Source organism: Triticum aestivum, chromosome 7B (genome assembly GCF_018294505.1).
Source record: "Triticum aestivum cultivar Chinese Spring chromosome 7B, IWGSC CS RefSeq v2.1, whole genome shotgun sequence".
In the NCBI taxonomy this organism is placed as follows: domain Eukaryota; kingdom Viridiplantae; phylum Streptophyta; class Magnoliopsida; order Poales; family Poaceae; genus Triticum; species Triticum aestivum.
The window spans coordinates 326,244,889-326,265,091 of record NC_057813.1 but is presented as its reverse complement, the minus strand read 5'-3'; the positions used below and the strand labels follow the sequence as shown (position 1 = coordinate 326,265,091).

The following is a 20,203-nucleotide window of genomic DNA, read 5'->3' as shown; positions in this document are numbered from 1 at the left end:
CTTGACATTCTCTGAAGTGGCCAATGCGGCCTCGAGCTGAGCCTTGCACTCTTCGAGCTCCTGGGACAATTGCGTGTTCTTCTTTGTAAGACACTGCATAGCACATGATCCTTCAAACAGTTATCTTCACTGTTTCAAGTCTCGGGGGCTACTGACATATATAACCTTCAATTCTACTCACCTGTATGTCTTTCACATACTGCTCCGTGGCTCTGGCTAGACCATTTTGAGCAGCACGGAGATACGCATCTCCTGTATTAAAGGCGTCCAACGCCTCTGGGGAGAAACACGCGTCACGGAGAACAGTCCGGCGACGCCTGTGGTTTAGGGCACTCTCCACCTCTGAATTGGTGGCAGATAGCCCGTCGGCGCCCTCTGTCGGAGGAGCGCCCGAGGCGCGTCCCGTGTCCGCCTCCGCTTCCGGACCCGGCCTCGAACCTTGGCCGGCGGACATAGTCCGGCGGGCTCTCTTCTTTCTAAGAAAATCATGAGCATTAGTAAGACTCAAGGGCATAAACCCTAGGCGTTAAATCCGCACACCATACCGTTGCACCGGAATCTCGATCTGGTCCGCACTTCTTTTTGGCCCGCCTGGTTTCAGCGGCCCTTGTTGGCTGCCCACCGTGGGCTCGGCCTTCCGCCTCAAGGATTTACCCTGCGAAGCGCTGTTAGTGCACGGCATGCAAGATAAAGCATGAGAATACTGGGACTTCGGTCTTAGTTACCTTGGAAGCTGGAAGTAGTCCGGGGTAGTCGGCCGTGATGGCCACTAAGGAGTTATCCTTGCTCAATTGATGAAATACTCCATCAACCAACTCCACGCATAAGTCCGGATCTTCTTGGGAGTCCGGATCGAGGGACCGTTCCGGATCCTCGGGTTGTGGAGCAGGGCTGTTTATTTCCTTCACAGCCTGGCGCAGCTCCTGCGTTTAAACATTACTAGTCTAAGTACTCAACTACGGGAATTTCGAAAATGGATAGGCAAGTGAAAGTGTCCGCTCACCCAACTAGGAGGATTGTACATAGAGAATCCGCCTTCCGGGTTGACACGGAGGAATTCTTCCTCCTCCCCCTTGTACAAAGCGGATAAGATTCTCGTTAAAGTGGCGGCCGAATCTGGCCCCTTGCGACCGCACCGGGTAGCATCATCCTCCCCGTTGAAATCCCACATGGGGTGGCCTCTGTATTGAAGCGGCTGCACCCCTCGCGTGATGCATATGGCCATGACCTTGATCATGGTCAGTCCGGAATGAGCCAACAACCTTATCCGGCTCATCAGGTACAGGACGTCCCTGTCAGCTTCCCTCTGAGGGTTCCGTGGGCGCCAACTCAGGCGCTTCTTCAACGGAGCATTATTGAACTCGGGGAGGCCGATCCGTACAGGGTCCGGCAGGGGGACGTCATCTATATAAAACCATTCCGAGGGCCAGTCTTCGGACGCCCTCTTTGGGGTGCCGGATAGATATCCGGTCCCGGCGATGCGCCATAGTTCGGCTCCGCCCACTTGATAAATAGACCCCTCCTGAGAACGAGGCACAAGGCAAAACAACCTCTTCCACAACGCGAAATGGGCCTCAACGCCCAAGAACAGCTCGCAGAGGGCCACGAAGCCCGCAATGTGCAGAATGGAGGCGGGCGTGAGGTTGTGTAGCTGGAGGCCGTAGAACTCCAGCAACCCTCGAAGAAACGGATGAATTGGAAATCCGAGTCCTCTCATTAAATAAGGGACTAGGCATACCCGCTCTCCTCGAGAGGGATGGGGGACGCTCTCCGCCTGCTCTCCGCCGCTATAGGTAGCAATCCCGGCTCGAACTGGGACCATATATGCTGGGGGAGAAGCCCCTTGGACTGAAGCACTACTAGCTCGCTATGCGGGACGGAACACCGCCCCCAATCTCCGGGCCGAGTGTTGGAGGGGCGAGAGGAGGAGCTGCACCGACCGGCCATGGTGGAATGGATCTCTGTCGAAGGCACTCTGATGAAATCTCGCGGAGGGAAGATGGTGTGAATTGGATCTAAATCCCCGTCTCTTTTATGGGCGGTTCATTAACGCAACCAGGGGGGTAACTAAAAAAATCCCCTGGCTTTTCGCATTCGTTTGACACGTGGAAGATGGTCATTATGGGGCACAGAAGCAGAGGAGGGCAGCACGCACTAGAAGCCGGACACTATTCGACGGATACAGAGAATTTGCAGGAGAACCCGCCTTGCAATGCCGAAGACAACTTGCGCGCCGGACTCGTCGTCATTGAAGCCTGGTTCGGGGGCTACTGAGGGAGTCCTGGATTAGGGGGTGTCCGGATGGCCGGACTATGACCTTCGGCTGAACTCCTGGACTACGAAGATACAAGATTGAAGACTCCGCCCCGTGTCCGGATGGGACTTTCCTTGGCATGGAAGGCAAGCTTGGCGATACGATATGAAGATCTCCTCCCATTGTAACCGACTCTGTGTAACCCTAGCCCTCTCCGGTGTCTATATAAACCGGAGAGTTTTAGTCCGTAGGACGAACAACAATCATACCATAGGCTAGATTCTAGGGTTTAGCCACTCCGATCTCGTGGTAGATCTACTCTTGTACTACCCATATCATCAATATTAATCAAGCAGGAGTAGGGTTTTACCTTGATCGAGAGGGCCCGAACCCGGGTAAAAACATCATGTCCCTTGTCTCCTGTTACCATCCGCCTAGACGCACAGTTCGGGACCCCCTACCCGAGATCCGCCGGTTTTGACACCGACAAGCGCCCCTGTTGATCTACCAGGAAAGCAAACCCCCTTGTTCATGCCGATACAATCCTACTCTCTCGCTCCTGCTCTCTATTATTGCTTTAGGACAATGTGACGCCCTCGATTCAATCGTACACTAATCATGCACGCAAATCTGTACGGTCAAGATCAAGGACTCACGGGAAGATATCACAACACAACTCTAGACACAAATTAAAAAAATACAAGCTTTATATTACAAGCCAGGGGCCTCGAGGGCTCGAATACATAAGCTCGAAAACACAAGAGTCAGCGAAAGCAACAATATCTGAGTACAGACATAAGTTAGACAAGTTTGCCTTAAGAAGGCTAGCACAAAAGCATCTATGATCGAAAAGGCAAGGCCTCCTGCTTGGGAGCCTCCTAACTACTCCTGGTCATCGGCGGTCTCCGTCATGTGGTAGTAGACGCCCTCGGTGTAGTAGTAGTCGTCAAAGGTGGCATCTGGCTCCTGGACTCCACCATCTGGTTGCAACAACCAGGAAGAAGAAAGAAAGGGGAAAAGGGGTAGCAAAGCAACCATGAGTACTCATCCAAAGTACTCGCAAGCAAGGATCTACACTACATATGCAACATTATCAAAGAAAGGTTGTATAAGTGGACTGGGCTGCAGAAATGCCAGAATAGAGAGAGGGCCTAGTCCTATCGAAGACTAGCATCTTCTGGAAACCATCATCTTGCAGCAAACAGGAGGGAGTAGAGTAGCATAAAGTAAAGTAGTAGTAGTGTTATCAACCTCGGCCAGAGATCCTTTCTCGACTCCCTGCGAGAAAGAAATCCCAGAGTCGTACTATCCAATTATCATCACAATCCAATTCTCATCACCATCCATTTCTCATCTCAATCCATTTCTCATCTCAATCCATTTCTCATCATGAGTATCCAGTTCTAGTTGTATCGATCGGGATACAACTCCAAGTGTCCGTTACCGTAGGACAGGCTATGCATAGATTAGTTCTTCCCTGCAGGGGTGCACCAACTTACCCACCACGCTCGATTGACTCCGGCCGGACACACTTTCCTGGGTCATGCCCGGCCTCGGCCAAACAATACGCCGCAACCCGACCTAGGCTTAATAGAGAGGTCAAGCACGCCGGACTAAACCTATGCCCCCAGGGGTCATGGGCCATCGCCCCGGAAACTCCTACACGTTGCGTGGGCGGCCGGTGAGCAAACCTAGCTACCTCCCTAAAAAGGCAGGAGCTTACCAGTCCAACCCGGCGCGCGCCGCTCCGTCGCTGACGTCTATTAAGCTTCGGCTGATGTACACGACGCAGAACGCCCATACTATGCCCACGTGATGGTTAGTGCTATCAGGCTAGAGGCCCCTCGGATCAAATATCCAAATCGTAGTGGATTGGGAACGCGCGGTAACAAGCAGAGACTCACGAAAGATGTGACCCGGTTGACCCGTCTCGAGGACTTGCGGCAAGGGCTAAGAATGCCCGGCCACGCCTCGTAATTATCTCACGGGCACCTTCCAGGTCAACCCGACTCCTCATCACTCGCAATTATGCTCGCGCGGGCACCCCTCAGGGTCGACCCGTCTTTAGGAACATGGTTCAGTGTAAAGTCATAGTAACCATAGTAACTGTGTGTTTAAACATCAAGGGGAAAACCCGAGGAATCACCCCCGGTGAATTCCACTCAATGTAATCATCAAGGTGAACGTAAGAGGAATCACCCCCGAGGTTCACACTTGAGGGGTTGCACGACAGAGTCATATCGGAGGTGGTTAAGGTGGAATCACCCTCGATGACCACAACCGAATAGCTACACTACAGGGTTAACATCAGAAGTGATGTAAAGGTCTCACCCTCGGCACTCGATAGTAACCCAGCAGTGTCGAGCAACTAAGGGGAAAGTGATGTGCGGTGCCGGGGCCTGGTCTTCAATCCCGTCGATCGGGTCTTCAATGATGAAGCAGGGGCAACAAGGACAAGGTGGGGGTCACTGATGGATCATTAACCAACCTATACTAAGCAGTTTAGGATAAGCAGGTAAGGCACAATAACAGATACAAAAGCAGGCTATGCATCAGAATAGGAGCATACAATAACAGTAGCAAAATCTAATGCAAGCATGAGAGAAAGGAATGGGCGATATCGGGATGATCAAAGGGGGGGCTTGCCTGGTTGCTCAGACAAGATGGAGGGGTCGTCGGTGACGTAGTCGATTACAGCGGCATCGGCAGCCGCCACGGGGTCTACCGAAGAGAAGGGGGGAACAGTAAATACATAGCAAGCAAGTGTATAACAGGACAACAGGCATAGCTAGACGTGTTCTAACGTGGTGCTACACGTTACCGGCGAAGGGGGATAACATCCGGGAATGTTTCCCCGAAGTTTGCATTTTTCAGACAGATGAAACGGAGGGGGAAAGTTGCATGTTCTCTATGATAGGGGCACGTGACAGATGAACGGAGAGTGTACTCGGATTCGTCTCGTCGTTCTGAGCAACTTTCATGTATAAAACTTTTTCATCCGATTTACGGATTATCTTAAATTGAATTTCAAAGTTTTAAATGATTTTTAAAATTATTTTTTTTTTGAAAATATACAGTAAATGCTACGGGTACACAGAAGTGTACCCAACATTGTGCATATGTGGCTGACAGATGGGGCCAGAGGGCCCAGTTGACCAGGTCAACAGAGACTAGTCAACCGATGAATAGTAGAAATGGGTCCGCATGTCATTGACTCTAAGTTTAGTAGTTTTAGGAAACCTTGCTTAATTAACAGCGGGGCCCATTTATCATAGACTTAGCCTTTTTAGAACAACTAACTAAAGCTAATAAACAGAGGGGACCACTTGTCATTTGTTGTTATACTAATTGAGCACTAAAGTATTACCAACTAAACTAAACAAGGGCCGGCCTGGTGGCACAGCCGTGAGGCTGGTTGTGCACACACGCACAGACCACACACGACACGTAGCACACTATGCTAGGTGTTAATTATGTTCTCTATTGACCAAAGGTAGCAATTTGTGATTTTCATAGCATTTAAACCGCACATCAAATGGATTTGGTCCAGTGGGGTAAAATGAAGTTTGTCAACTGTACTTTCTACCTATATTTATTTTAGTCTTGTCAATAGTTAATTAACAGCAGTTTAGAGGCTGTCTAGGAGGTTAGTCAGTGTAAAATTCGTAAAGCTAGCCATATAGCTACAGTCACATTCAGCAGCAGCAGTACATTCAGTAGAGCAGCAACTGTATACACACGAGCTGGGCGGCGGGCGCGGCGCTGCACGGCGTACGCGTGAGCGCGCAGAACAGGGCCGGGGCGGCCGAAGCTGGAGCTCGGTGAGGTCGAGCGCAGGGGGCAAGGGGGGTTCATGGGGCTGCGTGCGTGATAGGTCGGGCCCCTTGGGAATCGCAAGAGCTCGACGGTGAGCTCGTGCGCACGCGACCGCGGCTGAGGCCACGACGGCGAGCTCGTCGGCGGTTGCAGGTTCGACCATGATGGCAACGAGGTCTACAGGCACGGGAAATGACAGGGAAGAAAGGGGATCGACGTTGTTGCTCACCGTGGACCTGCAGATGTGCATGAGCGGGCTCGGGGGAGGCTCGGTGCAGCAGAACGACGGCGGCGGCCTTCGGTGGCCGGAGGTGGAAGCAGAGGGCCGTCTCGACGATGGAAGGGGTTCCAGATCGTTTCGTCTCCGTAGTAGACGCAGCGGACGACGGCGGTCTTTGTGGACGCAACGGCGAGGCGAGATGTGCCTGCTGGCCATGGCAGAGTGAGGCGAGTGGCAACGACCGCGCTCGGCGATGGATCTGGAGGAGGTGACGAGTGCGTGTGATGAGGACATGACTACCTTGGATATGACCAAAAATATTGCATATATGCATATTTGTCAGGTGATTTCTAGTGCAAACTATTCAATAATCTATTTATGTTATCCAGAACAAAAATACTTCACACACTTTTGTGTTTTGTCTAATTGCAGGTGTATGGGACATTTGTACAATCCACATATGAAGATAAGGAAGAAAGAGATGTTTATTTGCTGTCCAAAAAGTTCTCTCACGTCACTTTTGGCCCAAGAGAAGATAGAGTCCAAGTCTCTCACGTTCTGGATTCAGATTCGGACTGCACAGACATATCTGACTCAAAACGCACACAAGTTTTTCATACGGACTCCGAATTGGGTGATTCTTTTTTTGTTTGAAACTAGATTTCGTGCACTTTCCAACCCAATTGGAATCACCTTGAAATTCGTCCGGAGCGTTGAGTTGTGGACGAAACAATCTGATGCTGCAGCAGAATCCGAGTCAAACTACAAGTCCAAAGGTGTTACATCACCTCCACTTGGGCCCATTGGCCTTGTACGACCTAGATTTAGTTTTAGGCTGCCTTGGGACGTCCTCCCACCTCCTTGGCCGCCACCCCTTGCTCCTATATAAGTAGATCCATCTAGTAGCTTTTCCTTGGGATTTGTTTAGTTAAAAGTTAGCCAACGCAACTTCGTGTACTTCGTTTGTGTCCAACGACCAGACCAAGACCGCTTACGGATCCCCACCATTATCAATACCTCATATATATTTGCAATATTCAGATTGCTTTATCATATTCTTGCTTGTTCTTCGATTGCTTGCAGGAATAGACCTTCGTGGTCAGGCTGACCGTGCTTCCGGCATCGTCAGTAACCTCAGAAGATTGGTTTAGCGATTGCTAAGGCGCAACGTCGTGCACGTTTGTAGTCGGATCGTCAAAGTCGTCTCCACCAAATCGATAGTTATCATCTCATCGAAAGATCGGGACACCCCCGCCTCTATCAAGTGGTATCAGTTTTCAGGTTGCTCGGTGAGAATTTCCAGTTTTTCCTAGATTAGATTTTTTTCTTACCTATTGTCCAAGAAAAAGCCACAAAAAAAAGTTAGATCTGTTCATCCTTTATCCAAGCCAGTCTGAGCCTTTGCAATTTTCTATTCATTGCTTGCATAGTTGAATTATCGGTTGCATTGTCGTGTCAGTTGCTGGTCTTAGTGTCTAGTTCCTTTAGAGTTTCGAGTTCTGTTCACATTAGTCACGCCGCCGCTGCATCATTATCCCTTCCGCTGTCCACCATCCCATCTATTAATTTCCACCACGTGCTATGCACTGTTCATTGTCATAATCATAGTTGAGGTCATTCACATCTTCGCCTGATCCAATCTGCATCTTATCTAGTTTGTCTTGGAAAGAGGGAGAAAAAAAAAGATAGAGAAAAAAAGAAAAAAAAGAGTGAGAAAAAAAAAGAGAGAAGAAAAAAAAATTGGATCTATCTAGAATCAATCTCGTACCTGAATTCGGATTGGAATCTGTTTTGCGCACTGTTCAGTAAAACAGGTGTATCTTCCTCATACGAAGTCCGTTTTGGCTCCGTGAGTACTCAAATTGAAGCTAGCGACGAGCCGCATCTAAATAGTTGCAGAAGCTTGTTCAATATTTGACACCTCAAAATCGGCTTCTAAATAGGTCTTTTTGCCCTCCGAAGTTCGTGAACACAGCTTGTTCCAATTTTTCAGGCCAGTTTTAGAATTCTTTAACTCCTCATATCAACTCGGAATTGAGTGATTCTTGTTGCATTGGAAAGCTTGAGTTAGTAGCATTCTTTGAAAGAATTTATCAGAAAATTGGCTCAAACTTTTCAAGAGGAAAGTTGGAGAGAGTTGTTGTATATCCTGCTTGGCAGTTGTTTTTCATCATTACCTTCACTACCGTTGTGATCTTCACTTATATCTTGCTGTCGAGAGCTACTTAGTATCCTTGATTGATTCTAGTTGTGCTACGCTGTGACCTTATTAGTGTTCTAGGCTCGCGTCTCTAGTCCGGTCTAGCCTAGGACCAGCACAGTACCGTCGTTGAGCGTTTATTCAACATTGCATCTCTGAATTGATTATTGCTAATCTTTTGCTACCATATATAGCCAACACAGCTCCACATATTTCTACACCGTGTATACGTACGCTCCCCTGGCAATCGCTTTACTCAATATTCGGAGTTACTTGACACCGCAGGTTGCCGATCACCGCCTGCTGCATGGTAAGAACTTGTAAGACATTGATATTTGCTTTACTGTGAGCGTTTTACCACCACATCCTAGTAGTTATACGAACATTATTTTTGGATTTTGTTTCTTGTTCTACTAATCATGACAGGATCCAGAGTCAATTCATGGGCTTCGTCGATCGCGGGAGACGTGCCACCACCTTTGCAAATACCACAACCGTCACGAGAGGTGCACAAACATCCAAATGCACATGATCAGGTTAATGTATCTATACCACCATTTAATGGTCATTTTAAACCTGCTTTATATATTGAATGGGAGTTCGACATAAAAAATATATTTGCTTCCCATAATTTCGATGAACATAAAAAGGTTAAGGTTGCGGTTGGTTCTTTCACTGGTTATGCTTTGGTTTGGTGGAGTGAATATTGTCGGTTACACCCTGATTATATACCTACTACTTGGGATGATTTGAAACTTGCCATGCGACATACTTTCGTCCCTGCTTATTATACTCGTGACATGATTAAGAAGTTGCAACACTTAAAACAAGGTAGTGAAACTGTAACAAAATATTATGATGATTTACAAACTACCTTGTTGCATTCCTCTTTAGAAGAAAGTGAAGATGATTTTATGGATAGATTTTGGGGAGGATTAAACCGTGATATTCAAGAAATACTAATTCATGAAGAGTGTTATCCTATGGACCATTTGTTTCATCTTGCTTGCAAAGCTGAACAGGAAATAAAACGACGTGTTGGCCACGAGGAGAACAAGCGCACGGTGCACATTCCAAGAGTTGATATGATTGTTCCTTCAACTACTAGGCATACTATGACAACCACATCCGTTGTTGTCAGGACTACATCATCTCCACCATGTGACACATCGCCCCCGAGAGTGGCTACATCATCTGAGTTGATCATAAGAGGTAATGACAAAGGTACTGATCTTCCATCTCTACATGAGAATGATGAATGCCTTGTCAATTTGAATGCACCATCTGATGAGCTACCCACTACTTTGATCACACCACCTATTTCAGAGGACTATGTTGATAATTTGACTTTGCCATGTGATCAAACAACTGAAATACCAACAATTTTGAGTGCACCCATTGAATTAACTATTGATGCAAAAGAACCAATGTTTAATCATTTTGATATGACCTCTAATCTTGGTGATGATTCTGTGTTGAATGACTTATTGCATGTTTGCTTATTTAAGCATGTTGTAGCATGTAAATTTGATGCAAGTAAGGCTTATTCACCAATGTTGGGATGGTTTAATGATGAACATTGTCAATCTTTTGAAATGAATAAGAGCTTCACCTATATGTGCAAACTGAGTTGCAATATTTTCATGCCTTCTACTTCTTGTGCTAATTTTTTGGCTTTAGATTTTATAAACTATGCAAGTTACTCATCTATTCATGTGTCATATATGCAAAAATCAAGGGAAGTAAAAATGGATGACATATACATATACAACATGTACACCTTGTCTCTTTTGTTAGCCACATTTCATATTAAGCAACGCCGAGGACGGCTTTATTTTCAAGAAGGGGAGGATGATGAGGACATGACTACCTTGGATATGACCAAAAATATTGCATATATGCATATTTGTCAGGTGATTTCTAGTGCAAACTATTCAATAATCTATTTATGTTATCCAGAACAAAAATACTTCACACACTTTTGTGTTTTGTCTAATTGCAGGTGTATGGGACATTTGTACAATCCACATATGAAGATAAGGAAGAAAGAGATGTTTATTTGCTGTCCAAAAAGTTCTCTCACGTCACTTTTGGCCCAAGAGAAGATAGAGTCCAAGTCTCTCACGTTCTGGATTCAGATTCGGACTGCACAGACATACCTGACTCAAAACGCACACAAGTTTTTCAAACGGACTCCGAATTGGGTGATTCTTTTTTTGTTGGAAACTAGATTTCGTGCACTTTCCAACCCAATTGGAATCACCTTGAAATTCGTCCGGAGCGTTGAGTTGTGGACGAAACAATCTGATGCTGCAGCAGAATCCGAGTCAAACTACAAGTCCAAAGGTGTTACATCACCTCCACTTGGGCCCATTGGCCTTCTACGACCTAGATTTAGTTTTAGGCTGCCTTGGGACGTCCTCCCACCTCCTTGGCCGCCACCCCTTGCTCCTATATAAGTAGATCCATCTAGTAGCTTTTCCTTGGGATTTGTTTAGTTAAAAGTTAGCCAACGCAACTTCGTGTACTTCGTTTGTGTCCAACGACCAGACCAAGACCGCTTACGGATCCCCACCATTATCAATACCTCATATATATTTGCAATATTCAGATTGCTTTATCATATTCTTGCTCGTTCTTCGATTGCTTGCAGGAATAGACCTTCGTGGTCAGGCTGACCGTGCTTCCGGCATCGTTAGTAACCTCAGAAGATTGGTTTAGCGATTGCTAAGGCGCAACGTCGTGCACGTTTATAGTCGGATCGTCAAAGTCGTCTCCACCAAATCGATAGTTATCATCTCATCGAAAGATCGGGACACCCCCACCTCTATCAGCGTGGGCAAGAGAGAGAGCGAGGGGGCGCAAGTGGGGAGCGGTGAGTGGACGGGAGGGCTCGAGGCGTCGAGGGGACGGCGCCCTTATCCCCTCGGGGCGGCGCCGTCGAGCTGGTCCGACAGGGACGTGTCCCTGTAGCGGTCGCGCCAGGAGAACAGTAGGCGAAGGCGACCGATGGGGTAGGTGGGCTGGCTGAGACGTTGGGCCGGCTGGGTGGGCTAAGGCCCATGGGGACAAGGGGGTGGGCTGTTTCCTTTTGCTTTTTTTTACCTTTGTTTTTCAATTTCGTGGCTGTTTGTTTTTGAGCTCCTGTTTTGCATTTAGTTGACCCACCAAACAATTTTTGTAAAAAGTGAATCATGTCATATAAATACTAGACAATGTCCTTAGATGGCAGAAAAAGTTTGGCTCAAATAAAATAGTTCAATATTTTATAAATTAGAAAAGGCATTTAATTAATTGTTAAACCCACTTTATATTCACAAAAGGGCATTTTAATACTTTACAAAAGTGTGGGGTCACCACCATAATTAGTTATGGAATATTTGCCACACTTTGAACATTTTAGTTTGCATGTTTGATAAATTTGAATTTTGGACTTGATGTTTTGAACAAGTGGCAACTAGCAAGGTAGTCATGATGACATGGCATGATTAGTGGGAGATTACTGTGGCATGAATCTCGGGGTGTTACAAATCTCCTCCACTACAAGAAATCTCGTCCCGAGATTTAAGTGGGGAAGTGATGGGTAACTTCAGGAGGACTAATCTTTATAGGGTTAATCATCTCGTGAACAATTAAGGGAATGTGGCAGAAGTATCTCTCGAGTTGAAACTTAAGAAAACATCAAGAGCAAAGTATGAAGGTACAATAGGAAGTTTCATGTGAATGTACAAACGATCGATACCTGAACAGAGTATGAGAAGGGGGGCTCAGAGCATTGGGAATAGATCAACTCTCAGAGGGTGGCTCATGATAACACACAAGGTTAAGAGCAAAGGATACTTCGGAATTAAGGATGTACAGGAGAGTCAGGTTTCGATCCAGTGGAACTGTGGGTTATGGGCCCACCATGTGGGTTAAATGGAGGAAGGGTGGTGACATCTTGCACGGTCATGAGGGAAAGGCATGTCAGGGGATAGTCTGTCAGTTATGTCGCCAACAACGTTGGTACCAAGGGCGAGGGACGAAGAGAACCATTTTCCTGCTCGATTAAACGAGGCGGACCAATAGGCGAAGTTCTCGTCCATCGGTGGTTACCGGAATGTCAACAGCAATAATAACAAGGTCTTACTAACCAATTGTACATCGAGGTGTTTACATAAGCCGGGAACTATTACTGCTTAGAACATATGGATCACAAGATAGGTTAAACAAAACAATGGAAAGGAATATGTGATTATTATGATAATCAGACCAATGGAAAGGAAAAATGTTTATACCCAAGTATTAGAGTATAACTTTCCCAAAGAAAGGCAGAGCATGATTGGACTCCAAGTATTAAACCGTTTAGACAAAGGGGCAAGGAATTTATGAGGTTTACACATACAATGGTGATTGGATAATTGATCAAGAATAGTTAGCATTGCACTCCCAATGTTCTTGTTGATGATCGGAGTACCACACACATGTTCCGGGATAGTGTTGACATGGTCATCAGGGAAAGGTCGGACTTCAGATACACAAAGGATCCATCGGAAACAACTTAGAAAATAAGTCATACAATTTCAGCAAAGAAAAGATGAGGGTGTGGCCGACGGGCTCAGCAACAATCCATCAACATGTCAAAAAGGGTGTATTACCAAAATTATGTGAACAAGTTTGTGTTGGGAAGGCAAGAATGTTGTCGATGATAACTTAAATCATCGAGGGGCAAGGATTGTATTTCTCATCATGAATTCGATTCATATCCTGGAAGAGCTCAGAATGTTGATGATGATCACGAAACATTTGTCGAGAGATTTAATGAAGATGTAATCGATCGGCGATGACATCAAGTCAAAGGAATGATGAAGCGAAAGGTTATTGGAACCACGGGTATGACACAAACTCAAAATTAAGCTTGCTATTCAAGACAAAATGATATGACGAGGAAAGTCGATGTAGGCTTAGCTCATCGTCAAAATTGTGCTCCGGGAAGAAGAACCAGGTAGCACAGTTAAAATTTGGCACGATATTGACATAGCCGACCAGGCTAGGAATGACTTGAAGGATTATTAAACTCGGAAGCAATGAAAATTACTTAGTTATAGAATCGGAGTGCGGAATCGATCCAACCGATTCACTTACCGGTGTCCTTGAGTGATTAAAAACTCAGATCCTGGGGGAAAATGAAATCGGTGAGTAGCAATACTAGATGGAGACTAATAGGAAGCAACACAGTTCTTTGATATTCTCGAGATACCGAAGGGTAATACCCGAAGGAAGATCAAAATAGAGGTTGCGGAGATACATTAACCTGCGAAAGACAAGTGCTTTAACTTGCCTGAGAAATGGAATCAAGGGAGACTAATCATGGTCGGGTCCACGGTTACAAAGGACCAAAACCCAGAAATAAGATGAACTTATACCAAGGAGATAATTAATTTTAAGAGAAGCTTCCATGATAAGATCTACCTCGTGTCCATGGGCATGAACACAAAGTTCAAGGTCGACTCCCACTTCTTCAATGCATAACCTTTCATTCACTCCTCGTTTTCGAAGAAATTGTAGTGCGAAAGATTTACCTGGTGAAGCACCAGAAGAGTATGACTCACATCTCTTTCGAGTTCACATGGATTAGTGAAGGCATAGGTTCAACCCGTAGGGGTATCTTAGGAACATATACCACTAACTTCAGGATTAAAATATACCAGCTCGAAAGCAGAGCATGGTTGACAAAAGCAGATGATAGAATTTACCAAAGGCATTATGTGTCAAGGCAAAACTCACAATTTTAATGAATATGAAGGACATTGTCGGATAATAATCCAACCAAGGATATGGTGGTCCATAAAAGATCTGATGTGAGTATCGATACTCACCCAGAAGAAGAAAGAATGCAAAGACATCGGGTTATAGAAACATCTGAATAATTCGATGCTTGAGTACAAAGGAGTTATGATTTCAAGTCGAAGGATCAGAAGCAGAGGCTCTGATCAAAAGGTGAGTAAGTTGAATAGACTTAAATATGGCCCCGATCAAGTCTTGATTGGGCAAGAACCAGCTCATAACCGGAGCGATGTCGAAGCCGGAAAGAAAATTTCCAAGGATTAATTGATGATTGCGAGTATTTGCTCACACGTTGAATCCATAGGATTAGAATGAGAGCCACAAAGAATTTTAAAGAATATTGCTAGACATATGGAATTAATCCTAATGCAAGCAGGCAAGGAAAATCAAGAGCAATAGGCTGCAGAGGATTTTTCGGAAGATCACATAGTATTTCCAAGTATTTTGGAAATCATGTGAACAACTGGGGATGAACGGGTTCGGCGAATTATCCGTAGTGCAAAAAGAAACCGCAAGGCAGAAGGCACAAAGGATTCTCGAAACACCGAAGAGTACATCTTGTAATAATAGGAGTAACTGGGTATGAAGGTACAAGCGGCAAGGATGTCATTCACGGGGATTATCTATGGTCAGGAACTGCAAGGCAGTGGGCAAAGGGTCTCGAAAAACATTAAGGAGTATCTGCAGAAACTTCTGGCGAAGCAAGCGATCAGCGGTAATGTCGGGGCTCTCCGGGAGGAAGTGGGTACGAGAACCTAATGTCAGAGTTAGTAAAATGTTTAACCCGAATAGACGAGAGATCGGAATCCCAGAGTAAGGAAAAGGAATAAATGATCCTAATACCACCCGATGGCGACGTGGGCCCGTAAGCCACACAGCCAATGTTAGTAAAAGTTTTTCAGTGACTAGACTCAACTTCGGCCAAGGAGTTGGAAAGGGGGGCTACCTACAGGCAGTTGGCTCTGATACCAACTTGTGACGCCCTCGATTCAATCGTACACTAATCATGCACGCAAATCTGTACGGTCAAGATCAAGGACTCACGGGAAGATATCACAACACAACTCTAGACACAAATTAAAAAAATACAAGCTTTATATTACAAGCCAGGGGCCTCGAGGGCTCGAATACATAAGCTCGAAAACACAAGAGTCAGCGAAAGCAACAATATCTGAGTGCAGACGTAAGTTAGACAAGTTTGCCTTAAGAAGGCTAGCACAAAAGCATCTATGATCGAAAAGGCAAGGCCTCCTGCCTGGGAGCCTCCTAACTACTCCTGGTCATCGGCGGTCTCCGTCATGTGGTAGTAGACGCCCTCGGTGTAGTAGCAGTCGTCAAAGGTGGCATCTGGCTCCTGGACTCCACCATCTGGTTGCAACAACCAGGAAGAAGAAAGAAAGGGGAAAAGGGGTAGCAAAGCAACCATGAGTACTCATCCAAAGTACTCGCAAGCAAGGATCTACAGTACATATGCAACATTATCAAAGAAAGGTTGTATAAGTGGACTGGGCTGCAGAAATGCCAGAATAGAGAGAGGGCCTAGTCCTATCGAAGACTAGCATCTTCTGGAAACCATCATCTTGCAGCAAACAGGAGGGAGTAGAGTAGCATAAAGTAAAGTAGTAGTAGTGTTATCAACCTCGGCCAGAGATCCTTTCTCGACTCCCTGCGAGAAAGAAATCCCAGAGCCGTACTATCCAATTATCATCACAATCCAATTCTCATCACCATCCATTTCTCATCTCAATCCATTTCTCATCTCAATCCATTTCTCATCATGAGTGTCCAGTTCTAGTTGTATCGATCGGGATACAACTCCAAGTGTCCGTTACCGTAGGACAGGCTATGCATAGATTAGTTCTTCCCTGCAGGGGTGCACCAACTTACCCACCACGCTCGATTGACTCCGGCCGGACACACTTTCCTGGGTCATGCCCGGCCTCGGCCAAACAATACGCCACAACCCGACCTAGGCTTAATAGAGAGGTCAAGCACGCCGGACTAAACCTATGCCCCCAGGGGTCATGGGCCATCGCCCCGGAAACTCCTACACGTTGCGTGGGCGGCCGGTGAGCAAACCTAGCTACCTCCCTAAAAAGGCAGGAGCTTACCAGTCCAACCCGGCGCGCGCCGCTCCGTCGCTGACTTCTATTAAGCTTCGGTTGATGTACACGACGCAGAACGCCCATACTATGCCCACATGATGGTTAGTGCTATCAGGCCAGAGGCCCCTCGGATCAAATATCCAAATCGTAGTGGATTGGGAACGCGCGGTAACAAGCAAAGACTCACGAAAGATGTGACCCCGTTGCCCCGTCACGAGGACTTGCGGCAAGGGCTAAGAATGCCCGGCCACGCCTCGTAATTATCTCACGGGCACCTTCTAGGTCAACCCGACTCCTCATCACTCGCAATTATGCTCGCGCGGGCACCCCTCAGGGTCGACCCGTCTTTAGGAACATGGTTCAGTGTAAAGTCATAGTAACCATAGTAACTGTGTGTTTAAACATCAAGGGGAAAACCCGAGGAATCATCCCCGGTGAATTCCACTCAATGTAATCATCAAGGTGAACGTAAGAGGAATCACCCCCGAGGTTCACACTTGAGGGGTTGCACGACAGAGTCATATCGGAAGTGGTTAAGGTGGAATCACCCTCGATGACCACGACCGAATAGCTACACTACAGGGTTAACATCAGAAGTGATGTAAAGGTCTCACCCTCGGCACTCGATAGTAACCTAGCAGTGTCGAGCAACTAAGGGGAAAGTGATGTGCGGTGCCGGGGCCTGGTCTTCAATCCCGTTGATCGGGTCTTCAATGATGAAGCAGGGGCAACAAGGACAAGGTGGGGGTCACTGATGGATCATTAACCAACCTATACTAAGCAGTTTAGGATAAGCAGGTAAGGCACAATAACAGATACAAAAGCAGGCTATGCATCAGAATAGGAGCATACAATAACAGTAGCAAAATCTAATGCAAGCATGAGAGAAAGGAATGGGCGATATCGGGATGATCAAAGGGGGGGCTTGCCTGGTTGCTCAGACAAGATGGAGGGGTCGTCGGTGACGTAGTCGATTACAGCGGCATCGGCAGCCGCCACGGGGTCTACCGAAGAGAAGGGGGGAACAGTGAATACATAGCAAGCAAGTGTATAACAGGACAACAGGCATAGCTAGACGTGTTCTAACATGGTGCTACACGTTACCGGCGAAGGGGGATAACATCCGGGAATGTTTCCCCGAAGTTTGCATTTTTCGGACAGATGAAACGGAGGGGGAAAGTTGCATGTTCTCTATGATAGGGGCACATGACAGATGAACGGAGAGTGTACTCGGATTCGTCTCGTCGTTCTGAGCAACTTTCATGTATAAAACTTTTTCATCCGATTTACGGATTATCTTAAATTGAATTTCAAAGTTTTAAATGATTTTTGAAATTATTACTTTTTTGAAAATATACAGTAAATGCTACGGGTACACAGAAGTGTACCCAACATTGTGCATATGTGGCTGACAGATGGGGCCAGAGGGCCCAGTTGACCAGGTCAACAGAGACTAGTCAACCGATGAATAGTAGAAGTGGGTCCGCATGTCATTGACTCTAAGTTTAGTAGTTTTAGGAAACCTTGCTTAATTAACAGCGGGGCCCATTTATCATAGACTTAGCCTTTTTAGAACAACTAACTAAAGCTAATAAACAGAGGGGACCACTTGTCATTTGTTGTTATACTAATTGAGCACTAAAGTATTACCAACTAAACTAAACAAGGGCCGGCCTGGTGGCACAGCCGTGAGGCTGGTTGTGCACACACGCACAGACCACACACGACACGCAGCACACTATGCTAGGTGTTAATTATGTTCTCTATTGACCAAAGGTAGCAATTTGTGATTTTCATAGCATTTAAACCGCACATCAAATGGATTTGGTCCAGTGGGGTAAAATGAAGTTTGTCAACTGTACTTTCTACCTATATTTATTTTAGTCTTGTCAACAGTTAATTAACAGCAGTTTAGAGGCTGTCTAGGAGGTTAGTCAGTGTAAAATTCCTAAAGCTAGCCATATAGCTACAGTCACATTCAGCAGCAGCAGTACATTCACTAGAGCAGCAACTGTATGCATACGAGCTGGGCGGCGGGCGCGGCGCTGCATGGCGTACGCGTGAGCGCGCAGAATAGGGCCGGGGCGGCCGAAGCTGGAGCTCGGTGAGGTCAAGCGCAGGGGGCAAGGGGGGTTCATGGGGCTGCGTGCGTGACAGGTCGGGCTCCTTGGGAATCGCAAGAGCTCGACGGTGAGCTTGTGCGCACGCGACCGCGGCTGAGGCCACGACGGTGAGCTCGTCGGCGGTTGCAGGTTCGACCATGACGGCAACGAGGTCTACAGGCACGGGAAACGACAGGGAAGAAAGGGGATCGATGTTGTTGCTCACCGCGGACCTGCAGATGTGCATGAGCGGGCTCAGGGGAGGCTCGGTGCAGCAGAACGACGGCGGCGGCCTTCGGTGGCCGGAGGTGGAAGCAGAGGGCCGGCTCGACGATGGAAGGGGTTCCAGATCGTTTCGTCTCCGTAGTAGACGCAGCGGACGACGGCGGTCTTTGTGGACGCAACGGCGAGGCGAGATGTGCCTGCTGGCCATGGCAGAGTGAGGCGAGCGGCAACGACCGCGCTCGGCGATGGATCTGGAGGAGGTGACGAGTGCGTGGGCAAGAGAGAGAGCGAGGGGGCGCAAGTGGGGAGCGGTGAGTGGACGGGAGGGCTCGAGGCGTCGAGGGGACGGCGCCCTTATCCCCTCGGGGCGGCGCCGGCGAGCTGGTCCGACAGGTACGTGTCCCTCTAGCGGTCGCGCCAGGAGAACAGTAGGCGAAGGCGACCGATGGGGTAGGTGGGCTGGCTGAGACGTTGGGCCGGCTGGGTGGGCTAAGGCCCATGGGGACAAGGGGGTGGGCTGTTTCCTTTTGCTTTTTTTACCTTTGTTTTTCAATTTCGTGGTTGTTTGTTTTTGAGCTCCTGTTTTGCATTTAGTTGACCCACCAAACAATTTTTGTAAAAAGTGAATCATGTCATATAAATACTAGACAATGTCCTTAGATGGCAGAAAAAGTTTGGCTCAAATAAAATAGTTCAATATTTTATAAATTAGAAAAGGCATTTAATTAATTGTTAAACCCACTTTATATTCACAAAAGGGCATTTTAATACTTTACAAAAGTGTGGGGTCACCACCATAATTAGTTATGGAATATTTGCCACACTTTGAACATTTTAGTTTGCATGTTTGATAAATTTGAATTTTGGACTTGATGTTTTGAACAAGTGGCAACTAGCAAGGTAGTCATGATGACATGGCATGATTAGTGGGAGATTACTGTGGCATGAATCTCGGGGTGTTACAGACAACAACGATTCAATTGCTACTTTATGCTGCAGTAGTTGAACCCATTCCTCTGCATGACCTGTCATTGCCAAAGTAAATAGTTGAAACCACTAGCATGTGTAGGATTTGATTGAAGCCATGTTGTGTTCCTACCATGCCATGCTTGCTATTGCTTAGAGCGTGTCAGGTCTGATTGATTGGGAATGAATTGGACTGCAATGCTATGTTCTGATGCTGAGAGTTAAGTGCGTGAACACAATTTGGTAAAGGTAGCGGTGAGAGGCCATGTTGGAGTACATGGTGGGTTGTGTCACTGGAACCGTCCTTAAGCACTGAGTTCTGTGCATGTTGTCCAATGACTAGCTACTACCATGCACTGGAATGCTTAAGTTCCCCTCTCGACTTATTAACCAACTTGATCTCTGTCCAGGAGTCGCAACTAGTTTGCAGGTAGTGTTATTTTTCTACCAAGTGGCACCCGACAGGGTGGGCTTGGGGCAAACTAGGCA

General features: G+C 46.8%; 2 protein-coding genes across 2 annotated transcripts; both read right to left on the bottom strand.

The window, feature by feature from the left end:
- Positions 1–2,943: 2,943 nt before the first annotated feature.
- LOC123157941 (uncharacterized) lies at positions 2,944–14,280 on the bottom strand. The gene is made up of 4 exons (XM_044576119.1): positions 14,257–14,280; positions 6,300–6,549; positions 4,901–4,975; positions 2,944–3,234 (listed from the first exon to the last, which is right to left on the bottom strand). The coding sequence occupies exons 1-4, from the start codon at positions 14,278–14,280 to the stop codon at positions 3,137–3,139; spliced, it is 447 nt and encodes a 148-aa protein (XP_044432054.1). The 3' UTR covers positions 2,944–3,136.
- A 1,107-nt stretch (positions 14,281–15,387) lies between these two features.
- On the bottom strand, positions 15,388–19,248 carry LOC123157940 (proline-rich receptor-like protein kinase PERK2). The gene is made up of 3 exons (XM_044576118.1): positions 18,750–19,248; positions 17,351–17,425; positions 15,388–15,684 (listed from the first exon to the last, which is right to left on the bottom strand). The coding sequence occupies exons 1-3, from the start codon at positions 19,246–19,248 to the stop codon at positions 15,587–15,589; spliced, it is 672 nt and encodes a 223-aa protein (XP_044432053.1). The 3' UTR covers positions 15,388–15,586.
- Positions 19,249–20,203: the final 955 nt, after the last annotated feature.